Source organism: Doryrhamphus excisus, chromosome 5 (genome assembly GCF_030265055.1).
Source record: "Doryrhamphus excisus isolate RoL2022-K1 chromosome 5, RoL_Dexc_1.0, whole genome shotgun sequence".
Classification (NCBI taxonomy): domain Eukaryota; kingdom Metazoa; phylum Chordata; class Actinopteri; order Syngnathiformes; family Syngnathidae; genus Doryrhamphus; species Doryrhamphus excisus.
The window spans coordinates 16,933,632-16,954,477 of NC_080470.1; the positions used below are offsets into that span (position 1 = coordinate 16,933,632).

At 41.0% G+C, this 20,846-nt stretch overlaps 3 protein-coding genes across 9 annotated transcripts; 1 reads left to right on the plus strand and 2 right to left on the minus strand.

The window, feature by feature from the left end:
• Nucleotides 1–325: 325 nt before the first annotated feature.
• dnase2b (deoxyribonuclease II beta) lies at nucleotides 326–6,879 on the minus strand. Its single transcript, XM_058072251.1, is given in 5 exon segments — nucleotides 326–744; nucleotides 747–839; nucleotides 959–1,156; nucleotides 2,241–2,399; nucleotides 6,050–6,879. Coding segments are annotated over 5 exon segments (1,113 nt in total). The 5' UTR covers nucleotides 6,549–6,879; the 3' UTR covers nucleotides 326–580.
• Nucleotides 4,775–14,498, plus strand: uox (urate oxidase). The gene is made up of 8 exons (XM_058072252.1): nucleotides 4,775–4,939; nucleotides 9,204–9,416; nucleotides 9,573–9,689; nucleotides 11,427–11,505; nucleotides 11,599–11,785; nucleotides 11,863–11,986; nucleotides 13,406–13,489; nucleotides 13,576–14,498. Exons 1-8 carry the CDS (start codon nucleotides 4,919–4,921, stop codon nucleotides 13,648–13,650), a joined length of 900 nt encoding a protein of 299 aa, XP_057928235.1. The 5' UTR covers nucleotides 4,775–4,918; the 3' UTR covers nucleotides 13,651–14,498.
• Nucleotides 14,472–20,136, minus strand: samd13 (sterile alpha motif domain containing 13). Of its 7 annotated transcripts, none has more exons than XM_058072257.1 (5): nucleotides 19,944–20,136; nucleotides 19,393–19,499; nucleotides 18,062–18,104; nucleotides 16,189–16,313; nucleotides 14,472–16,098 (listed from the first exon to the last, which is right to left on the minus strand). In XM_058072257.1, the coding sequence occupies exons 3-5, from the start codon at nucleotides 18,081–18,083 to the stop codon at nucleotides 15,955–15,957; spliced, it is 291 nt and encodes a 96-aa protein (XP_057928240.1). In that variant the 5' UTR covers nucleotides 18,084–18,104; nucleotides 19,393–19,499; nucleotides 19,944–20,136; the 3' UTR covers nucleotides 14,472–15,954. The 7 variants fall into 7 exon arrangements, with proteins under 7 accessions (XP_057928240.1, XP_057928241.1, XP_057928242.1 ...); XM_058072258.1 differs by having other exon boundaries at nucleotides 19,393–19,502; XM_058072259.1 differs by lacking the exon at nucleotides 19,944–20,136 and adding an exon at nucleotides 19,563–19,875.
• Between the last annotated feature and the right edge of the window lie 710 nt (nucleotides 20,137–20,846).

A 20,846-nucleotide genomic window follows, 5' to 3' on the forward strand; every position in this document is an offset into this window, starting at 1 on the left:
ACTCATAATTACATTGAAAAAAATATTTTTTTATAATAAGAATGAAACAAAATCTCTGTGGTAAACGATTTAATGTGCATCTAAATACAGATAAGCTTAAAAATATATTTAAAAAACAGAATTTAATACGACTAAACGATTACATTTGATGATGACATGACTCTTACATTATAAAATATAGACGCCAATTGAATAAAAGTGTCAGTCTTCCAGTATTTTCAAAAGTGAAAAAGAGCCAAGCAAATACAGTTGGAATAGGTGCAGATTCTGCAAGCTCTATAGGAGTCCCCAATCTGTAAAAAAAGGAAGACAAATTTGCATAATAATTTTTATAATCATTTTTATATAATATTCCTACAATTTATATAATTATTTTAGTTATTTATTTAACAATTTATTTTATAGTTTATTTCTGGAAAAAAAAAAACACCCTGGGCCGCACTCTGGACACACGTCTTATGAATTTAATCATATTGAAGCAGTTGAGTTCAAAATGGCATGTAGCACTTGGCTACAACCAAAAGGTTATTTTTAATATAAAAAAAAAGATTCCATTTGGATTCAGCAACCAATGTACCAGTCACACCACCCCCCCGCCACGCCACATTTGGGTCTTCACCCTATTCAGGTCTGCCAAGCATGTCACCTGGTCCTTGTGAGCCCATGACACACACCACTTGGAGTGGTCGTACAGAGAGTAGAAGGGGGCGGCTGCCAGGAGGCAAATCCTCTTGACGTGACTCGGGAGCAGTTGGAGGGCAGTTTGTGGTTTTGTCTCTGCCAGGACTTCACCATCAGGCTTGTGTTGAGGATCTGAGCCACCCAGCCTGAGTAGATGTCTGGATGGGGGCCGGTCAGAAGTTAGTATATTTATATTTGGTATCGTTATAGTTTGTATAGCAGCATATACAGTATTCACTAACCAAAACTGTTTTACTAAGAAAAGAAAACCCCTCACCATCCACAAAACGCTTGGATTTGGCAAACGTGAAGAACATCTCTCCCTGCAGGGTGAAGAGCTGCTCCATGTTCTTATCGGACTGCGCCACAGGCCGCTTGCCAGCGCATAAGTGGGCCAGCCCAGGCAGCTTGATGGCGAACGCAGGCGGCACGGAGCAGTTGAAGAAGCGTGGGAAAAGATACACCAGCTGCCGGGCTGCCGTTGGGCAAAGCGCACAAGCCGAAAGAAGACACACCACGACACATCATGTGGATCAAACAAAATATGAAGACATTAAAACACACATATTTCATATCACGTGCAGTCGTCTCTCGCTACATCATGGTTAGGAGACCCGGGTTCAATTCCACCCTCGGCAATCTCTGTGTGGAGTTTACATGTTCTCCCTGTGCATGTGTGGGTTTCTCCGAGTACTCCGGTTTCCTCCCACATTCCAAAAACATGGTAGGTTAATTGGCGACTCCAAATTGTCCATAGGTATGAATGTGAGTGTGAATGGTTGTTTGTCTATATGTGCCCTGTGATTGGCTGGCGACCAGTCTATCGTGTACCCTGCCTCTCGCCCGAAGTGAGGATAAGCGGTAGAAAATGAATGAATGAATGAATGGTTGAATATGATCTATTGTTACTAAAACTATATACATATGTAAGCAAATTGTGCATATTTGTGGCCTGCATGAAACATTTTCAAGCATAAAAATGACTAAAAGATGTGATATGGAGTGTAATACAATATTTGTGACTGGTTAGCTGAGTGCTAGGAGCAGGTTTGGCAGTGTAGAGAGTGGTCGACAGCAGCTCCTGTGTGAATGTAACTGCATGTTCTGTGCTTGTATGCTGCCAATGCTTCTTATTTAAGTCTACGGTGGCTTATATAACAGTGACTATAGGGGTGTTATTTTATGTCTAGAAGGGCTCTTATATGTCAATATGTAATGTTAAAAATTGTATTTAGAAGGTCAGAAAGGGTTTTTGATGCTTCTACTTTGAAAATATTTCATATATTATATACATATTAATATTACTATATATAATGTAAATATTTCAAATATTTTTTAATATTAAATCCTACTTAGCAAAAATTCACTTACCGTGGTCGTGTCTGGAACCAATTAACCGCCATGACTGGAATAGAGGTAACGTGAACAGAGTTCAAGTATGTGTGCGTGTGATTATATAACAAGTGTTCTCAAACATGGCGGATGAGCATGCAGGTGAAGAGTTGTGTTCTGTAAATATGTACACAACAAGTCATACTGTTTGGAAAGGGTTCACTCACTAATACGGAGGAAGTGTTGATAGGGGATGCTCACACACAGAGTCTGGCCATTGACTTTCCCAGAGGACGGGTACAGGTAACCCTTCTCTGGGAAGGAAGGGAAACGGGCAATGCTGTGGGAGAGCCAGAAGTCTTGGGAAGTGTCAAATGGCAGTACTCCTGTTGGAAACATGAAAAAAAAAACAAGTTGGAATGTACACACAGAAGCACGCATAACAAACACAGACATCCAAGCGCACATGGAGCAAAGTCAACAGAGGTTATGAAAAGGATGTTCTTTGGCCCTGTTGTGTCCTTGGGAACAAATTTATATTGATCCATCAGCAGCAATGAAAAGCTGTGCTGGAAAAATGGTGCGTTTTATGACCGTTTCCATCTGACTGTAATGATACATTCCTGATATTTACAATTTGCGTCGGGACATTTTTACAACTTTTGTTCATATGTGAATGGAGCTCAACAGTACTTTGAAAGACAAAGTAATGTATTATTTTACATATTTTGCTGCTTATAGCCCTTGCCAAATTTACTATTAAATTTCCTTCATTCAACTTTTCTGTTGTTTTTAAGTCTTAAAAAAGAGCGGCACGGCGTTGGAGTGGTTAGCGTGCAGACCTCGCAGCTAGGAGACCCGAGTTTGTAGATTGGACTTAAAACTGGATGTTGTTGCGAGTTAGGAGAGAAGGGGAGGCTTCTGGAGCTCAATCTAATCTAATAAAAGTCACTTTTATTGCAAATGTTGATCTGAAATCGTAGGAAGGAGGTCAATGAGCGAAGCACGTGTTAAAAAAATATTTTTGTCCCATATTATAACCACTAGGGCTGCACGTCGGTTGGGTGGTTAGCGCGCAGACCTCACAGTTAGGAAACCCGAGTTCAATCCCACCCTCGGCCATCTCTGTGCGGAGTTTGCATGTTCTCCCCGTGCAGACTGGTTTTCTCCAGGTACTCCGGTTTCCTCCCACATTCCAAAAACATGCTAGGTTAATTGGCGACACCAAATTGTCCATGTGAGTGTGAATGGTTGTTTGTTTATATTTGCCCTGTGATTGGCTGGCGACCACCCCGCCTCTAGCCCAAAGACATTTGGGATAGGCTCCAGCACCCCTGCGACCCTCATGAGTATAAGCGGTAAAAAATGAATGAATGAAAATGAATGAATGAATAAATATAAAAGAATGAATATAAAAGAGTAAGCCGTTTGTATGAGAATATAAAAGAGTAAGCCGTTTGTATGAGAAGATTCCCTTTAGGTTGTTCCGGTCACACCTCGGATAAGATAAACAGGTCCTTCTGATCGCTAATAGATTAGTAAAGTTTCCCAGGTCTATACCAAGTGCAATAAACCATTAAGGAGGAACGCGGCTATAAGTAGTTGGCTGTGTACAATTTATATAAGGTTACTCCATTGTGCTGGATGTCGCCGTGAAAACCTGGGTGAGTTTCCTTCAACCATCAAAAAATGCTTCAGGAAACATTCATTCATTCATTCATTCATTTTCTACCGCTTTTTCCTCACGAGGGTCGCGGGGGGTGCTGGAGCCTATCCCAGCTGTCTTTGGGCGAGAGGCGGGGTACACCCTGAACTGGTCTCCAGCCAATCACAAGGCACTTCAGTAAACAATTTATTGCAAAGAAGCATTATGGTGAAATTTCTTGGCAAAGAATTTAGTGGTTGCTAAACTACTGGTAAAACTGGTAAAACGCTTCGCTGTAAAGCTGATCCAGGGGGTTTCCGATTGCCCCTTGAGTGGTGTTAACCATGAATTTGCTCAGTTGCCAGGTGCGTCCAGGTACATGTAGTCCACCCAACTGTCGTCCTCACCAATCTTGTATTTGGGCAGCTTGTATATGATGAACCTGTATCAGATTCAATGGTGAGTTCATTGTACAACAACAACAACAAATAGAATCACCCAGTATTAATCTACAGTATTCAGTCAGGCTATTACTGTCAAGTCGACAGGCTCCCCGGCTTCATTACTACAGGAAACAGCAGCATCACACACAGCCAAGCGTTGAGTTTGGTGTAGGTTACAGCTGCAACTGTAGTCCATTTTAGGGATTATTGTGCCTGTTGATAGATCATTCAATGCTGCATTAAAAGCCTGTTATTCCAACAATCAAGTCTGGATGGTGCTTGTGTGTCTCACTCAACATCACAGGAACATTACAGGCACCTAGTGACCAGTGTACAATACTACATATCATCGGAACATCTTTAAATGCGTCTTCTGAATGCCTTATATTTATATTTTATGGTACTTCATTTTATGTTTGAAAATGCTTAGTTCAGGCAAAAAATATGTAACTTTTTTTTTTACTAGTAATGGCTCATATTCGGTATTTAATGCATATTTTTAAATACTTAACAGTCAAATTATGAATTTAACTGAATAAATACTGAGGAGACTTTGCAGGTAAACAGTGTTTGGAAAGTAAAGAAGATCTACAAAAAATAAAAGGGATGAAATGCGCCTACACACGGTATTAATCTTTTGCATGACATAAGTGAAGTGTGAGTGGCGTATGTTGGAGGTTCATCCGGGTTCAGCAATGCTCCAATGGCTGGAGGGCAAAGGGAGAACCTCCCTCTTTACAAAATGCTTGTGGACCTGCCAAGCCACCTTTTGCTGAAGACAAGGCAGCGGTGGAGGATCGTTTGAAGCGAAGAAAAAATGGCAACTGCTTCCATTCAGGTAACTATTTAGCATACACACACTACAGCGTATAATCATTTTTAGATTGTGCTCATAAGAATGAGTATTTACCAGCCAGGTTGTGACCAGAAAAAGTATTTCATCAGTCTTTGCATTCTGCACTTTTCTGTAGATACATGCCCTACGTACAATATAATATATGTCCCTATATGATCCAGGATGACAGATGGCGTCTTTCCACATCCTGCACACTCAAACTCTGGTACTAGCATGCCCCGGTTTTTGATACAAATTTTAGTCAAAAATCTTTCTCTGTTTTTAATTACATTTTGTTTAAATACATCTCTGTGGCTGCAAGTGGTTAGCGCACAGACCTCACAGTTAGGAGACCTGAGCTCAATCCCACCCTCGGCCTTCTCTGTGTGGAGTTTGCATGTTCTTCCCGTGCATGCGTGGGTTTTCTCCGGGTACTCCGGTTTCCTCCCACATTCCAAAAACATGCTAGGCTAATTGGCGACTCCAAATTGTCCATAGGTATGAATGTGAGTGTGAATGGTTGTTTGTCTATATGAGTGATAGGTGATAGGCTGGCGACCAGTCCAGGGTGTACCCTGCCTCTCGCCCGAAGACAGCACCCTCCACGACCCTCGTGAGGATAAGCAGTAGAAAATGAATTAATTTTTGTAGTTGGAGCACGGAAACCCTGTATTGACTTTCTAAAAATATATATTTTTTACATTAGAGCCTTCTAAACATGATATAACACCCCTATAGTCACCCAGTATTTTACCCAATATAGTAGACATGATGAGCAATACCGTTAGTATTGACAACGTTCCGTGCTGTAGTATGTGCAACGAAATGTGGGTCTATCTGTCACGCCCTGTGTGGCTTCGCACGTGACAGTTTATGTTTGAGTTTCCGGCCTAGGTTTTGGTGTCCGTTTTGTACTCTTATTTTGTATTTAACTTCCTGTTTTGCCCTGTCGTCCTTGGTTGCCTTAATCACCCACACCTGTCCCTAATTTGTGTTTGTATTTAGTTCAGGTGTGCGTATCTCCCCTTTGTGGGATTATTGTTGTTTGTCCGTCAGCAAGTTCAGTTGCCTTTTCTTCTGCTGCTATTATAGCAAGAATAAATATTATTTTACCTGCATTTGGTCCTGCTCTCTGCATCCTGGGGTCGCACCGCAACATAGACATGCCGAAACGTGACAGAATAATCCCACCAAGTGACGACGACCTCGCGGAGAGCGATTTTTGGACCTGGCAGCGTTTGAAGGCCATGGAGGACGAGGAAATGGCGATACCGCTATGGGAGATGGAGGACTTGGTGTGCGGTCCGGACGACACGTTCGTCGCTACAGCGTGGTTGTATCCCGGACCCATCGATGACGCTCCAAATCCTCCGCGACGCCGACACAAGCCGCGGCGCCACAGAGCGACGCCTAGTTCGCCTTCCCATCCACGCCAAGTCGAGGTGCACCCGCCCTCATGCCCTGCCGGCTTCGACGAACCCGATGACGATCCCGCGGAGCTCGACGAATGGACCCGGCAGTTCTTCGAGGCGATGGAGCAGGAATGTGCAAGGTACACGCCGGAGGAACTGGATACCATGGTGTGGGGGCCGGACGGCACCCTAGTGCCCATGGCGTCGGTGTTCCCAGTACCCGCTGCACACCCTCCGACGCGGCGGCGTCGCCGACGCACGGCACGTCGCCAAGAGGTGTGGCCGCCCTCTTCCGCCTCGCCATGTCACGCCACGGCACAGCTCAACCCTCTCGCTGTTGCCGAATCCCAGCCCGTCGTGCATTCCCCGACGGCTCCCGCGCCAAGTGGCGAGGCGCCCCGGCTTCCTCCAGTGCCAAAGCCACGCAGCCCCAGGTGTTTCCAAGACCCGGCTCCCGTGCCAAGCTGCGTGGCCTCACAGATTCCTCCAGTTCCCAAGCCACGCAGCCCCAGGGGTTTCCAAGACCCGGCTCCCGTGCCAAGCTGCGTGGCCTCTCAGATTCCTCCAGTTCCCAAGCCACGCAGCCCCTGGGGTTCCCAAGACCCGGCTCCCGTGCCAAGCTGCGTGGCCTCACAGATTCCTCCAGTTCCCAAGCCACGCAGCCCCAGGGGTTTCCAAGACCCGGCTCCCGTGCCAAGCTGTGTGGCCTCACAGATTCCTCCAGTGCCCAAGCCGCGCAGCCCCTGGGGTTCCCAAGACCCGGCTCCCGTGCCAAGCTGGGTGGTGTCTCGGATTCCGCCTGTGCCCAAGCCGCGCAGCCCGAGGGGTTCTCAAGACCCGGCTCCCATGCCAAGCTGCGCGGCGTCCCTGATCCCGCCCGTGCCCAAGCCGCGCAGCTTCAAGCCCAAACAAGTGGCTGTGGCCGGGACCGCTGCTTCTTCGCCGTCTCCGCGTCAGGGCCGGACGCCTGCTTCTTCGCCGTCTCCGCGTCAGGGCCGGACGCCTGCTTCTTCGCCGTCTCCGCGTCAGGGCCGGACGCCTGCTTCTTCGCCGTCTCCGCGTCAGGGCCGGACGCCTGCTTCTTCGCCGTCGCACCCAGGGCGCCCCCCTGAGGACGCCTACCTTGCGCTTGGTCGAGGGCGCCCCCGGAGGGTGTTTACCGACCTAACCATTCCCTCCATCACGTGGAGGGGTCTTGCTGGCTCCGCCGGGCCTGCTGCCCTGGCCGGCCCCCTGAAGGGTCCCGTCGGCGACCCACCTCCGGTCCCCCCACCACCCTTCCCTCTGAACTGTTTCGGACGTCTGGGATCCGTCCTTGTGGGGGGTGTACTGTCACGCCCTGTGTGGGTTCGCACGTGACAGTTTATGTTTGAGTTTCCGGCCTAGGTTTTGGTGTCCGTTTTGTACTCTTATTTTGTATTTAACTTCCTGTTTTGCCCTGTCGTCCTTGGTTGCCTTAATCACCCACACCTGTCCCTAATTTGTGTTTGTATTTAGTTCAGGTGTGTGCATCTCCCCTTTGTGGGATTATTGTTGTTTGTCCGTCAGCAAGTTCAGTTGCCTTTTCTTCTGCTGCTATTATAGCAAGAATAAATATTATTTTACCTGCATTTGGTCCTGCTCTCTGCATCCTGGGGTCGCACCGCAACATAGACATGCCGAAACGTGACACTATCGCTTAAATAGGTTTTCGAACATTTCCGTTTTCGTCTGACCCTTTGGAACCAATTAATAACAGAAAACACCATCAAGTTAGCTATTTGCAAAAGAAGTGATGGATAGTGGGCAGAGCTTTAAGATGCGTAGTGAAGACTGATTTTGTTTTGTGTGGTTTTTTTTTGTGTGTGTGTTTTTTTTTTTTTTCAACTCTGTCCTGCATGAAGTGATGGGTGTAACTACGGGCTGTTTTACCTACACGCTGTCACCTTCAAAAGCAATTCAACAAGTGAGGGAGATGATATATTGTTTTCCTAAACAGGCTCAAGGGGCTGCTAGAACATAATTCAAAAGTCCACATTTGAAAACAATAGTTGTATTGTTTGTGTTTCTGGGTCATGTCAATGAAATGACACCGGTTTTAACCCACCTTCCACCTCTGTATTTTCTGGATTCAGTTTTCTATGAAAATGTTTTTTAAAAATACAGTATTTCTAGGTTTTCCGTGAAATCTTTTGCAAAAAAATTCATTTTTGCCCCCCAAAAATCTAGTTTTCCGATGAAAATTTTTGACAAAAATATGCTTCGGTTTTCCTTGGATTTCTTTTTGATAAAAACTTTGACCAAAAATGTGTCTTGGTGTTCACCGGATCCAGTTTTCAATCAACAGTTTTGCCAAAAATACGCCCAATTTAATTGGATTCGGGTTTTAATTAAAATGAATGTCAAAAATATGTCTCGGTTTTGGTAAACTGTCTTGGTAAGCAAACAGCAAAGCCCTCCACATTGGTGACTCAGGTTGTGCGAGTTGGGACACTATAGGCAGATTCCGACTAATCATCTTTAATGTGCGTGTATGGCTGGTGTATTTGGTCATAGAACACATGCACAGAACAGTGAACAACAAAGTTTGCCCTTCACTGATTAGGGTTCAAGCACATTGCGCACTTCAGTTTTGGTAAATTTCGGTTTCTGTTGGTTCCACTGTATATGTGACAGCTACGCACTACATCAGTTAAGGATAAATAACTTGCTGCCAGTTGCCATACAATGGGAGGGTCTTATCTTTTTCCTTACTTCAATGCAGGCGATTAACTTGTTTTAAAATGTTATGATGACTGAATATACAGTATGCCTTCAAGATACAGAGATGAAAAAATTTGCAAGGTGGAATAACCGGTTTTGTCTCCTGATGGCAGAATACTGAATTTGTGCAAACCAACTACGGCAAGAACAACGTGAAGTTGTTGTGCATCAGGAGAGAGGGGATCCACCACAGCATCATCGAGCTCAAGGCCGACGTGGAGCTCACGCTCAGGTCCCGCAAAGACTACTTAACCGGAGACAACTCTGACATCATCCCCACGGACACCATCAAGAACACTGTCCACGCATTGGCCAAGCTCAAGGGGGTGGGTAGCGCCACACAAAAACAACAACAGCCTCGACTCAGGGGTCGTTAGACTCCTGAATAGGACAAGTTACAAAAATATTGGTGCAATACCTTGTTAACAACGTCATAACGTGTTATGTCTAACGCACCGTCTACCGCTTTGTTTTGTGCTCAGGTAAAAACGATTGAGCTGTTCTGTTTGGATCTTTGTCATCATTTCCTGAGCTCTTTCAACCATGTGCTGAGGGTCAAGGTGTACATGGAGGAGGTGCCATGGAGAAGGCTGGAGAAGGTACATACACAAATATACATTATTATTTATGTTTTTCTTTTATTACAAAGGTTAACTTGTCTCTTTTGTCCCAATAACCTTTGAACTTTTTCCCATGACTATGTCAAGTGAAATTCTGGTCTTGGAGACTGCAGACGTTTAAGACCTAAATATGCCTCAGGCACTTATTAAACACTTAAAAGTATAAAATGTATCATAAACCAGCATAATAAATCAGAGCCACTGGATAGCCAGTGACAACACACAACAATGGTGCATTCAAGGACAGATGACAAAGCGCGGAATCTCAATGCTTGAGGAAATCAGTGAATCATATCATTATATATGGTGTACACTTTACCTGTATTATCACACATTTATACATTACTACCAAATTATGGTAAGTGAGATGCGTTTTATGAAAAAAATCCCAAAACAAAAAACAGTTTATTCAGAAAAAAAATCCACCATAATTCCACAAATACGCAAGATCTGCTGCACTGTATTGACCTGAATACAGTAATCCCTCATTTATCACGGTTAATTAGTTGCGGACCTGACCAACATACACTACCGCTCAAAAGTTTGGGATCACTTGAAAATGTCTTGGTTTTCCAAAGAAAAACACATTTTCATGCATTTCAGAAACAATTGAAAATGAATGAGATGATTTTCAAAGAAGGATGTACATTTTTGCATAGAGGCCTACCATCAACAACTGCCAGTCCTCTGCATCAATCTCCTGGTATGGCTGCTAATCCAAGCACATCATTTTATAAGGCTAATAGATGATTAGAAAAGCCATCTAAAAATCTAAACTAAAACTGTTAACTACTCCCTTCAGAGAGCAGCACAAACTGGGTTAACAAGGACAGAAAAACAATGCACAACTGTGCAAGAAGACAAATATCTGAGAGTGTGTAGTTTAAGACAAAGACGCCTTACAGGTCATCACCTGGGAGCTGCACTAAATAGTAGCCGTCAAACACCAGTGTCAATATCAACAGTGAAGCGGCGACTTCAGGATGCTGGACTGCCAAGAAAAAGCCATATCTCAGACTGGCCAAAAACATTTCCAACTTATCCCAAACTTTTGAGCGGTAGTGTAAGTAAATTTAGGATTCCCTCTGGACAGGAAGTGACGTCAGGGTTTTGGAGTTTAGTTCAGGTTACTTAGTTTGCTGCCAAACAAGTCGCAGGTGTTGGGGAATATTGTGAGATCATTCAAACCTGCAATAATAGTCTGGTGCTTGTGTGTCACACCAACAATCACAGTCACATTATTGATATATATGATATATACATTATATATACATTATTGATATATATGATATATACATTGTATATACATTATTGTTCATGTAAAATCAAAATCAAAATCATGTAAAATTCCTGTATTTGTGACTATTGGTGACCGCAAACCAACATTCTTTCTTAATTTATTTATTATAAAAAATATAACTCTTAACCCCCAACATCCCTGCCACTCATCTCCCCTAATTATTTAGTCTACTATCTTTGGTAATTGGAGGGGAAAAGCGACTATAGAGTTGTTATTTCATAGGAAGGCTCTAGAAGGCTCTAATGTTAAAACAAGTGTTTTAGAAGGTGGCAAACAGATTTTTCTAAGCTCTGACTACAAAAATATTCAATTTATAAGTACAAAATCATACTTGGCAAAAATCAACTTACCGATTACTGTACTTGATTACTGTCTTGATAAATGTGCAGCAATCTGATCATTCTGTCTTCTTTCAGAATGGGGTTGATCACGCCCACGCCTTCATTTACAGCCCAGAGGCTTTACGCTTCTGCGATGTGGAACAGCATGTCAAAAGTACCGCACTCGTCAACTTTACCGTATCTTGTCGTATTTCACATTAGTGGGAGTATTTCTGAAGAATGGCCGCCTCACTGTCACCCTCCTCAGGTACCCCGGTGATCCACAGCGGACTCAAGAACATGAAGGTGTTGAAAACCACTCAGTCTGGTTTTGTGGGTTTTTTCCGTGACCGCTTCACAACACTGCAAGAGGCCAGAGACAGGCTTTTCTGTACCACCGTCTATGCCAGGTGGCGCTACAACAAGAGTCAAGATGTCAGCTATGATTCTGCGTGGTAATGTGATAAAAATATATATTTCCAGTGTGAAGCCATGAAAAAACTGCAATCCTTTATCTCATCTGTCCTGATAGGAAATGCATCAAAGATAGCATTGTTGAGAAGTTTGCAGGGCCGTACGACCGTGGAGAGTTCTCACCCTCTGTGCAGAAGACCCTCTATGATACACAAGTTCTGGTCCTGGATAGGGTTCCTGAGGTAGGTACTGTCAATGCACCTTGGCATGCCAACTCTGTACAGTAAATGGCATGGTAACTTTGCTTCTTGGTAATGGTAATATTTCATTTGAACATGCATCAGATTACAATTGAGTGCATCACATAATCAGTTCACAGTTCCACATGTCCAAAAGGAGTAGGAAGAAGCAAAGCTTATTAAATCCTACCCCTCCATCTGGTACTTTTACAATCAGTAACTGTTACATTTGTTCACTTCCTGCTTTCCTAATATAGTTTAGGTTTTTTTTTGTCATGTACCGAAGTGCGAGGTGATATGACCATACAATGACATAATGGGTACCATAGTAAGTGTCAATATAGTGATATATATATAGCACATCATGACTGATTCAAGACTCTTCATTCATTCATTTTCTACCGCTTTTCCTCACGAGGGTCCCAGCTGTCTTCGGGCGTAAGGATTCAAGACTCTTCATCCATGTATTTAGCAAACATCAACTGCTTGTATTGTTTCTTGAATTGGTTCATCGTTGTGCATTGTTTGATTTCCTTACTCAATCCATTCCATAGTTTGATTCCACATACTGAAATGCTATGGCTTTTTAATGCAGTCCTACCATATAAGTGTTTCCTTCTTTGAGATCATATTTCTCCTCTCTTGTAGAGAAGTATTGGATGACATTTTTAGCTAATTGGTTATTTCTAGCCTTATGCATTATTTTAGCTGTTTGAAGATTAACTATATCAGCAAGTTTAAGTATTTGTGATTTTAGAAATAAGGAGTTAGTATGTTCTCTATAGGCGGAATTATGAATTATCCTTACTGACCTTTTTTGCAGTACATTTAGCGAGTGACGATTGCTTTTATAGTTATTAACCCATATTTCCACACAATAAGTAAGATATGGTAGCACCAGAAAGCACAGAGAACAGGAACACGTAGAACAATGGTGACATTGGGGTGTCTGGGGAGCTGTAATAATGTTAAAGATCAGGAGTCCTGACCTTCAATGGTCCTCTGTCATAGTGACAAAACATGGAAACATTGACAATGCTAAAGGGGCTATGCATTTTGCAGGCACTGACAATTCATATGGCATATGAGTTAAGTGTTTTGGGAGAGATCCTGTATGAGATATTTTGCAGGTGAACCACGGTGTTGTGCTGAATCGTCCAAATTGATTTTCGCTAAAAGAACCAAGAGTGTTGAGAAAGTCTGGTCAGTTTCAGCAAATGAGCCAAAGCAATTGATAAGGATCTTTGCATATTTTGGTGGTACTGAGTAGTAATATAACTAATGAATTAGCTTAGTGAGGGAAAGCGGCATAAAGTATAAAACATATTCTTGGGCCGTAAATGGCCCTCGAGCCGCACTTTGGACACACCGGAATAGAATCATTACCTTTCTTCTTAGTTGACGTGTGCACATTTTCCCCAGGTGGATGAAATCGAGATCGTCATGCCCAACCAGCACTACTTTACCATCGACATGATAAAAATGGGCCTGGAAAACAAAGACGAGGCAAGTTCTGTATACGGTACCGTGCATGAAGTGGTGTGGGCGTGACATCGTTTGTTTACCTGACTTGTTCTGCCTTATCGTCACAGGTTCTTCTCCCGCTCGACAATCCATCCGGAAACATTGCAGGGACGGTGCGCAGGAAACCACAAGCCAAGCTCTGAAACCATTTGCACGTACAACAAAAGAAAAGCTGATAAGATGAAAAAGTATACTGTGTTTTTATTGTATATACTATATACCAGGGGTCGGGAACCTTTTTGGCTAAGAGAGCCATGAAGGCCAGATATTTTAAAATGTGTATCTGCGAGAGCCATATACATTTTGAATGCAATAAAATGTGTGCATTTTTATGTAAGACCAACAGTTTTAGATATAATGGGCTCTAATTATGTAGACCAGGCACACTACCCCACGCCAATGGGGTGTGGCCAGCATACTTTCGTGAGCAGCGCAGTGTCTAATAATAAATCAAATACTTGCTGCCATTAATGCAACTTCTGCTGCTGCATAGTTTTGAACCGTATTCAGTACACGTATTTCATTCTTTTGGCCATCTTCACCAGAAGGCTTGGTTCTGCAGCTTTAGCTATTTGACTAAAGGAGGAAAGTTTACATTTACATGTTTTTTTGACATCTCAATGACCGAGGTAGACTACAGCATTACCCAGTAATAATCAAGTTTTGGTGTTTGACCTGGAAAATATCATCAGGAAAGATAGATATGGTTGGCCGTATTGCAGCAGAATATAGATGGACGAATTAAAATGCATAAGAAAGTTGTTGATTTTGAATATTATTTTCAACAGTCATTTCGGTGATGGTTTACTTTAAAATGTTAGCAAAAATACATTTTTATTGTGGTAAGAAATGCTTGAGAGCCAGATACAGTCATCAAAAGAGCCCTACCTGGCTCCCGAGCCATAGGTTCCCTACCTCTGCTATATACAGTATGGTATTCGAAGCACCAATAAACTGGTGTTGTTCTTTGGTGAGAAAAGAGCACCATTTATTGCAAGTCTTTGATTGAAATAGCCAAACTCCAGTGTTGCACAAGTACATCAATCAAAAGTCATTCTCTCTCTCTCTCTCTCTCTCTCTCTCTCTCTCACACACACACACACAATTACAGTCATTATGAAGCACCACAGGTAGGGACAGCATAATTACACACATTTATACTTCAGAGAAAATTCCTTTTGTGTGTGTGGGAAAACTTAACACTTCATGAATTAAAAGAACAAAAATTAGAATTGAATTGTGGTTGGACACAGGAAGCAGAAATGAAATTCCAATTTATAATGTTGGTGCAATAAAGATGAAGTATGAGGAGAATAAAGTCACAATATTTAGAGAAAAATGGCATCAAGTAGAAATATAAAAATATTAAATATCAAATTTTTAAAAACGAATAATTTAATTTGGTCACTTTAGTAGTTGAAATATTGAAGAATTTTTTTTTGAATGTCATAAAATTATAAGAAACAAAAGAAAAGAATAAGTTGCGGTTTTATAAAAATCCGGTTAGGTGAAAGTTAGAATATTACAATAATCAAGACAGAATATTCTGAGAATAAAAAGAATAATATTACAAAACAAAAATGTACAAGAATGTTGAAATATTTGTACAAAAAAATGCTTTGCCACCGATAACACAGTTTATTTTATATTATATATGTATATGAAATATAAAAAGCATATATGTTAAAAAATTGTAAAGGTGACGCTCGCATACTTTCCTATTTCAGTATGGCTGGAAGAAGTTTACTGCTTTACAGTATAATCCATACAAGACTGTTTATATATTTCCATCAACGATTATCAATTACAGCATTTCCATGAAACAGATCATTTTATTTTGATGTATTAATATTACAATTATGGAAGAGGACAAAGTGCCAGAAGAGTATTCAAAACAGAGCCAATTTGTGTGTTATTTTTTTGATATTTTTAGTATTTAAGCCAAACACTGATAAATTATTTCTAACTTGCAATGAATTTAATTCCACTTCCTGTAATTACAATTCCATTTTAAATTTGCACCAGCCTGTAGTGCGCACACATACGTTATTTGGGTTTTCACTATGTACATGTACACCATCATACGTACTAATACTTTTAAAAACATCACTACTTCATGAACTTATTTTACACACACAATACACACACACACTTCTGGAATACCATTACTGACAAGTTTCCTTGTCTTAAATAAAAGATGAGAAATGAAAACTAAAATACAATTTCAAGCAGCAGGAGTAAGAAGAACTGAAAGGGTAAACAGCTGAGTGGACCCCGTGTGCCACCCATGTTTTAGGGGGTCCACATGTGTAAAAACAAATTCAAACCGATCCTTTCTTAAGGTGCCGTGTGGATGGAGGGTGGAGTCTCTGTGAACACTCAGCAGGGTGTTGATTGTCACTGAGGAGGGGTGGGGCGGGGGGAGCAGCGGGCTGCCTGATGGCGTGCTAACAGGCGTTGCTCTTCAGGTGCTGGGTCTGCAGCGGCTTCACGTGATACTCGTAGATCTTCAGTGCCGGGCCCAGCTTTATCGACAGGCCCGTCAAGACGTCATTACGCGTCATCAGGAGTAGGGACTTGCCATCGATTTCCTGTCAGGAGGAAGGAGATTTTTATTGTGATTGGACACCACAAGAAAGAATTTTTTTTTTTTTTTAAGACAGAGGGGCGCCAAGTCCAACCTGGTCTTGGAACGCTGTGGCTTGCTCCTCGAACCCCGTTGCTTTAAAATAATTGACCACATCGGCAACCGCCCAGTTGGCGGGGTCTGGAAGCTGACCGTTCTCCACTGGACTGTGGACAAAAACTATCATGATTACATTTAAGATCACTGCATAGGTACAGTATATTCATACAGTCATCTACAGCACTGTGTAAAAGTCTTATGCTTTTACATGCAGAAAACATTTGATAAACATATGATAAAGATATGATAAATGTACATCAATGATGAATGGCAGGGATACATGAACATTTAAGGTTACTTTTACCGTCATTGAAGACGTGATTCTTGATGGGATTCTTGATTCCCAAAGAATCAACCACGTGGCTGCGTGACACCGCAAAGCCATAACCTTCCTGTTTTTCCAATAGTGTTTTTCTCTCCTGAAGAACCCAAAATGGAGTTTCAAGTGTCAGTGTTTTGATAAAGAAGATGAGAAACACCACTGAATTCAACAAATAACTGGTAACAAAACAGGAAGGTGACGTCTGTTTTCAAGCGTCAACCGCTGATGACATCATAGACAGTCTTGTTGCCATTTTTTAACTTTGCAAGCTCGCTAGAAGCTAAGGATGTTTTGTGATTTAAAAACATAGCACAGTTGGACTCACGCAGTACATTAATCACACAACAAGGCCAGCGCCTTGTTGTACGCTAACTGAAGAATGTATGCAAACCAAGGCAATATTTTGCTGTACATTTTCGATGTCAGCTGAAAAACACGCTAATTGCTGTATATATATATTTACATAAAAAAATGTAATAATTTTTTTTTTTTACATAAAAACCTCACCACACCTCTCTGTTACATAGCTCCCCACAGTCTGCCACTCTTTAATAACTGTACTCTGACAGCAGTGCAATTCCAACACCATATACAGTATATATCTCCAACTCACAAACACGTCTCTAGTCAGCTCATCCTGGGAACGACACTTCCTCCCTGTCACTAGATGACCGCGCGATGCATTCAGGGACAATCGGAACATCACAAATACTTTCTTATTATGTGCGGTCTAAATAAACAGAAAGAGAAAGACAAACAATACGCGGATATTCTGATATTGTAATTGTGGAAGTATAATTACTTTCAATAAAATAAAAATTTACATATTTCAGATATAGTTGCAAATGGTGATTAATCCTGATTAATTCATTTGAAAACCGTGATTAATCTGATTAAAATATGTAATAATTTGACTGCCCTAAAAGGCATCTGCTACTCCTAAAAGTTACCTGGTACTTTCTGAAGTTGAGTAAGTACATGACCCGGCACCCGATACAAGGAGATACGGTTAAGTCTTCACCATTTTATTTTGTAAAAAAGTTTAAAAAAATCATTCACTTATTAATTTTCCATGCACAAGTGTTATTTTCTTTTACATATTGGGTAAAAGGATTGTAAAGGTGACTATAGGGGTGTTATTCCATGTCTGGAAGGCTCTAATAATGTGAAAAAGCGTACTTAGAATGCTGTAAACAAAAACTACAAAAATATTTAATTTATAAATGCTGAATCCTACGTCACAGAAATAAACAAAATTATATAAAAAAAAAAATAATTAATTCATTTTCTATGCCGCTTATCCTCACTTGGGTCACAGGGCTATGGTGGAGCCTGTCCCAGCTGACTTTGGGCGAGAGGCGGGGTACACCCTAGAGTGGGGGCCAGCCAATGGCAGGGCACATATAGACAACAATCATTCACACTATGATTAAAAAAAATAGCGAAAAAAAAAACAGTTGAATGGTGGCCCAAGAGTTTTGCACTTTATACTGAGCCTTTTGCACACACATCATTTTCAGTCTCCAGTAATAGATTATGACACTACCTTTTGGTGTCCGCGGAACCATTCGCCTTGTCTTCCATGACGGCTGCAACAACACAAACAAAAGAGCCATGACTTTTGACATGTGGTTATGACATTTAGCAATCTGTCAACTCATACCCCTTTATTTATTTTACTGGCAAAACTATCTACAAACTATTAACTCTACTATCACACATTTAACCTCTTCTTTAGTTATTAAACAGAAACACCATCAGTTCTCAGCATGTAAAGAACATCTACACATCCGGTTGGCCTATTTTTTCGGTAATCTGAGTCATCCGTCCATCTATTATGGCTCCTAAACATCAGACAACACAATTCCTACAACGCATCTGCAATATATGTCACCCCCCTTTATGTGAAACATGACTATACATATTTCCTTTTCCAAAAAAGCCAGCATGTGGGAGCTAATAATGCACGTATTGGGACACACCTATTTCGACTCTAAAGCCCCAAACCACGCTACAGCGACATTGTTATTGTAGCAGCTAACACCAACAACTATTTTTATGGCGTGGTGACGCAGAGCCTCACGCCACTTCCGAAAGGTAACGGGCCCACTAGTTGGACTGTGTTGTGATAGCATGTGCTCTGTGCTCCGTGTGTCACTATGTGACACTTGTCCGTCTGGTCCAGCTGGTCTGGGGTGTTTTTTTCCAGTTGATTTTGGGTAGGTGGAAAAAAGTTTCTATCAGTGCAGGGTTTGCTAGCACTAACAATTCAGCCTTGGTTGCGATGCAATCTTTCCACATTTATACCAAACAGACAAAGGCTTTCTATGCCACTATTGATAACAGAAGTGGTGTTAGCCACTAATAAATAACCCAATATATTAAGATAAGATAAGATATGCCTTTATTCGTCCCTCAGTGGGGAAATTTGCATTGCACAGCAGCAACAGTACATAATCAGTTAAGCGGTACAAAATACACAATATAGAAAAATAATTTTATTATTTTTTGTTTATATTATTATTATAATATATAATAATAATATAAACAACCCAGGTATTAACATATTACATATATGAAGTATGCTTATAGACATTTATGTTTATGCAGTTCAAAAATAACAGCAACAGCAAGGGCTGTAGTAAAAAATCTGCGAAGAGGAATTCACGTCGCTCACGTGCATGTGCAGAACCGACGACAGGTAGATTCAATATGTTCCGCTTCTTCTGACTCCTTTTCAGACATGTTGTATTGTGTAAATGTAAACATGCAATATACTTTATGTGTGTCCCAGATAAACTACATCATTATCACACATTCTCTCTCACCTATAAACAAGCCAGAGTGTATATTCTTCAATATAGCAATGATACTTACAGTCTGTAACGCTGCAGTTAATTTTCATCAGATGCTTTTAGTTGTCCTGTCGAGTTGAAAGAATGGTTGTCAGCTTTAACGTCATCCTTCCTCTCGGAGTCTGGCAGCTGCTAGATAAGAATGAGCTGTTAAGAGGAGAAATGTGAGGGGAAAGAGAGGCAAACAGCAACCTGTGCAGGAGGACTTGGGAGAGGAGGGATGGTCAGTCAAACAAAGCTGCTACTCTTGCGATAAAAGACAACGGAACTGTGAAAAATGACGCCCCTAAACTCTCATTTCGCAGCCATAGCGCCATTAAACATAGCATAATCGCGTCAACACAATTCCGTGCACGTTACTTTAACTTTAACCGTAGAACACAATGTAGCTCAAATGAGCTCAAAAGTCACAAGAAATAGTCTCTCATACGAAAGAATGAAGCTGCCTTTTCGTATTTTGTCAAGCTAACATGGACAGTTAGCTGGCTTTGCTAATACAAAATCGAAGACATTTTAAAATTTTGTTTTACTTTTTTTTCTTTAAATAGGGGTTGGTCAAAGTTAAACACTTACGTGTGGCGGCAAAAAGTTTCCGGGTCCCCGTGGTGTTTTATCAGCGAAATATGAGGTTATTCATTTGATAAAATCAAAAATTAATCAAAGCCAACTAGCTCCTTAGCGTCATAGCTTCCTTCGCACACGTCACTAGAGGATTATGGGAAACGTAGTTCGGACCCTTCAAGTGGCTGTGGTGCTTTGCCTGCTATTCAAAATGAAAATATAAATGCTAATGTTACAAAAATTATCTGTGGATATAAAAAGATGAACAAAATGAAGACTGATACTATGCAACTAAACTAACAAAATTAATGTTAATATTTAACAAATATAAATAAGTGCTGATATTAAAAAATACACAATAAAATGTTGATGGGTTGCAATGTTGATTCGCAACAAAAATAAGTGCTGATATGATAAAATACTAGTACTAAAAAAAACTAGGTAAAAATAAACAGGACATTCATGCTGGTGTTACAGCAATACACAAAAAATGCTGATATAAAAATAATAATTTAAAAAGTGCTGATATTAAGAAACTATCAACAAAAAATAAAATCTGATACAGAATAAAAATTAGCAATGCTGATATTAAAAATGTGATTAAAAACAGAAAAGCTGATATGAAAGAACTAAACCAACAAAAAATAATAATTAAAAACACTGATATTTCCATGATAATGTTTTTAATGTTTAATGTTTTTAACTATAATGTTTTATTATAGTGGCATATCTTTTCTTACATAAAATTTGCTACAGCAATTTTACAAATTTTACACACCCCTGCAAACACAAATAAGATTAGGTGAGGAAAAAAAAAACATGTGCGCTATTTAGATTATTATGGGCAAAGAAAATAACTCTCACAAACTACATATAAAGACATTTCAGATTGTTAATCCCATACTGGCATGTGTG

Coding starts and splice junctions, on each gene's coding strand:
- uox (XM_058072252.1), top strand. CDS start 4,919: ATGGCAACTGCTTCCATTCAG. Junction 4,940..9,203: donor TGGCAACTGCTTCCATTCAG/GTAACTATTTAG, acceptor TCCTGATGGCAG/AATACTGAATTTGTGCAAAC. Junction 9,690..11,426: donor CATGGAGAAGGCTGGAGAAG/GTACATACACAA, acceptor GTCTTCTTTCAG/AATGGGGTTGATCACGCCCA.
- samd13 (XM_058072254.1), bottom strand. CDS start 19,420: ATGAAAATTAACTGCAGCGTTACAGACT. Junction 18,105..19,392: donor TAACTGCAGCGTTACAGACT/GTAAGTATCATT, acceptor GTGTTGTTGCAG/CCGTCATGGAAGACAAGGCG. Junction 16,301..18,061: donor GGTTCCGCGGACACCAAAAG/GTAGTGTCATAA, acceptor TTTTGTCCACAG/TCCAGTGGAGAACGGTCAGC.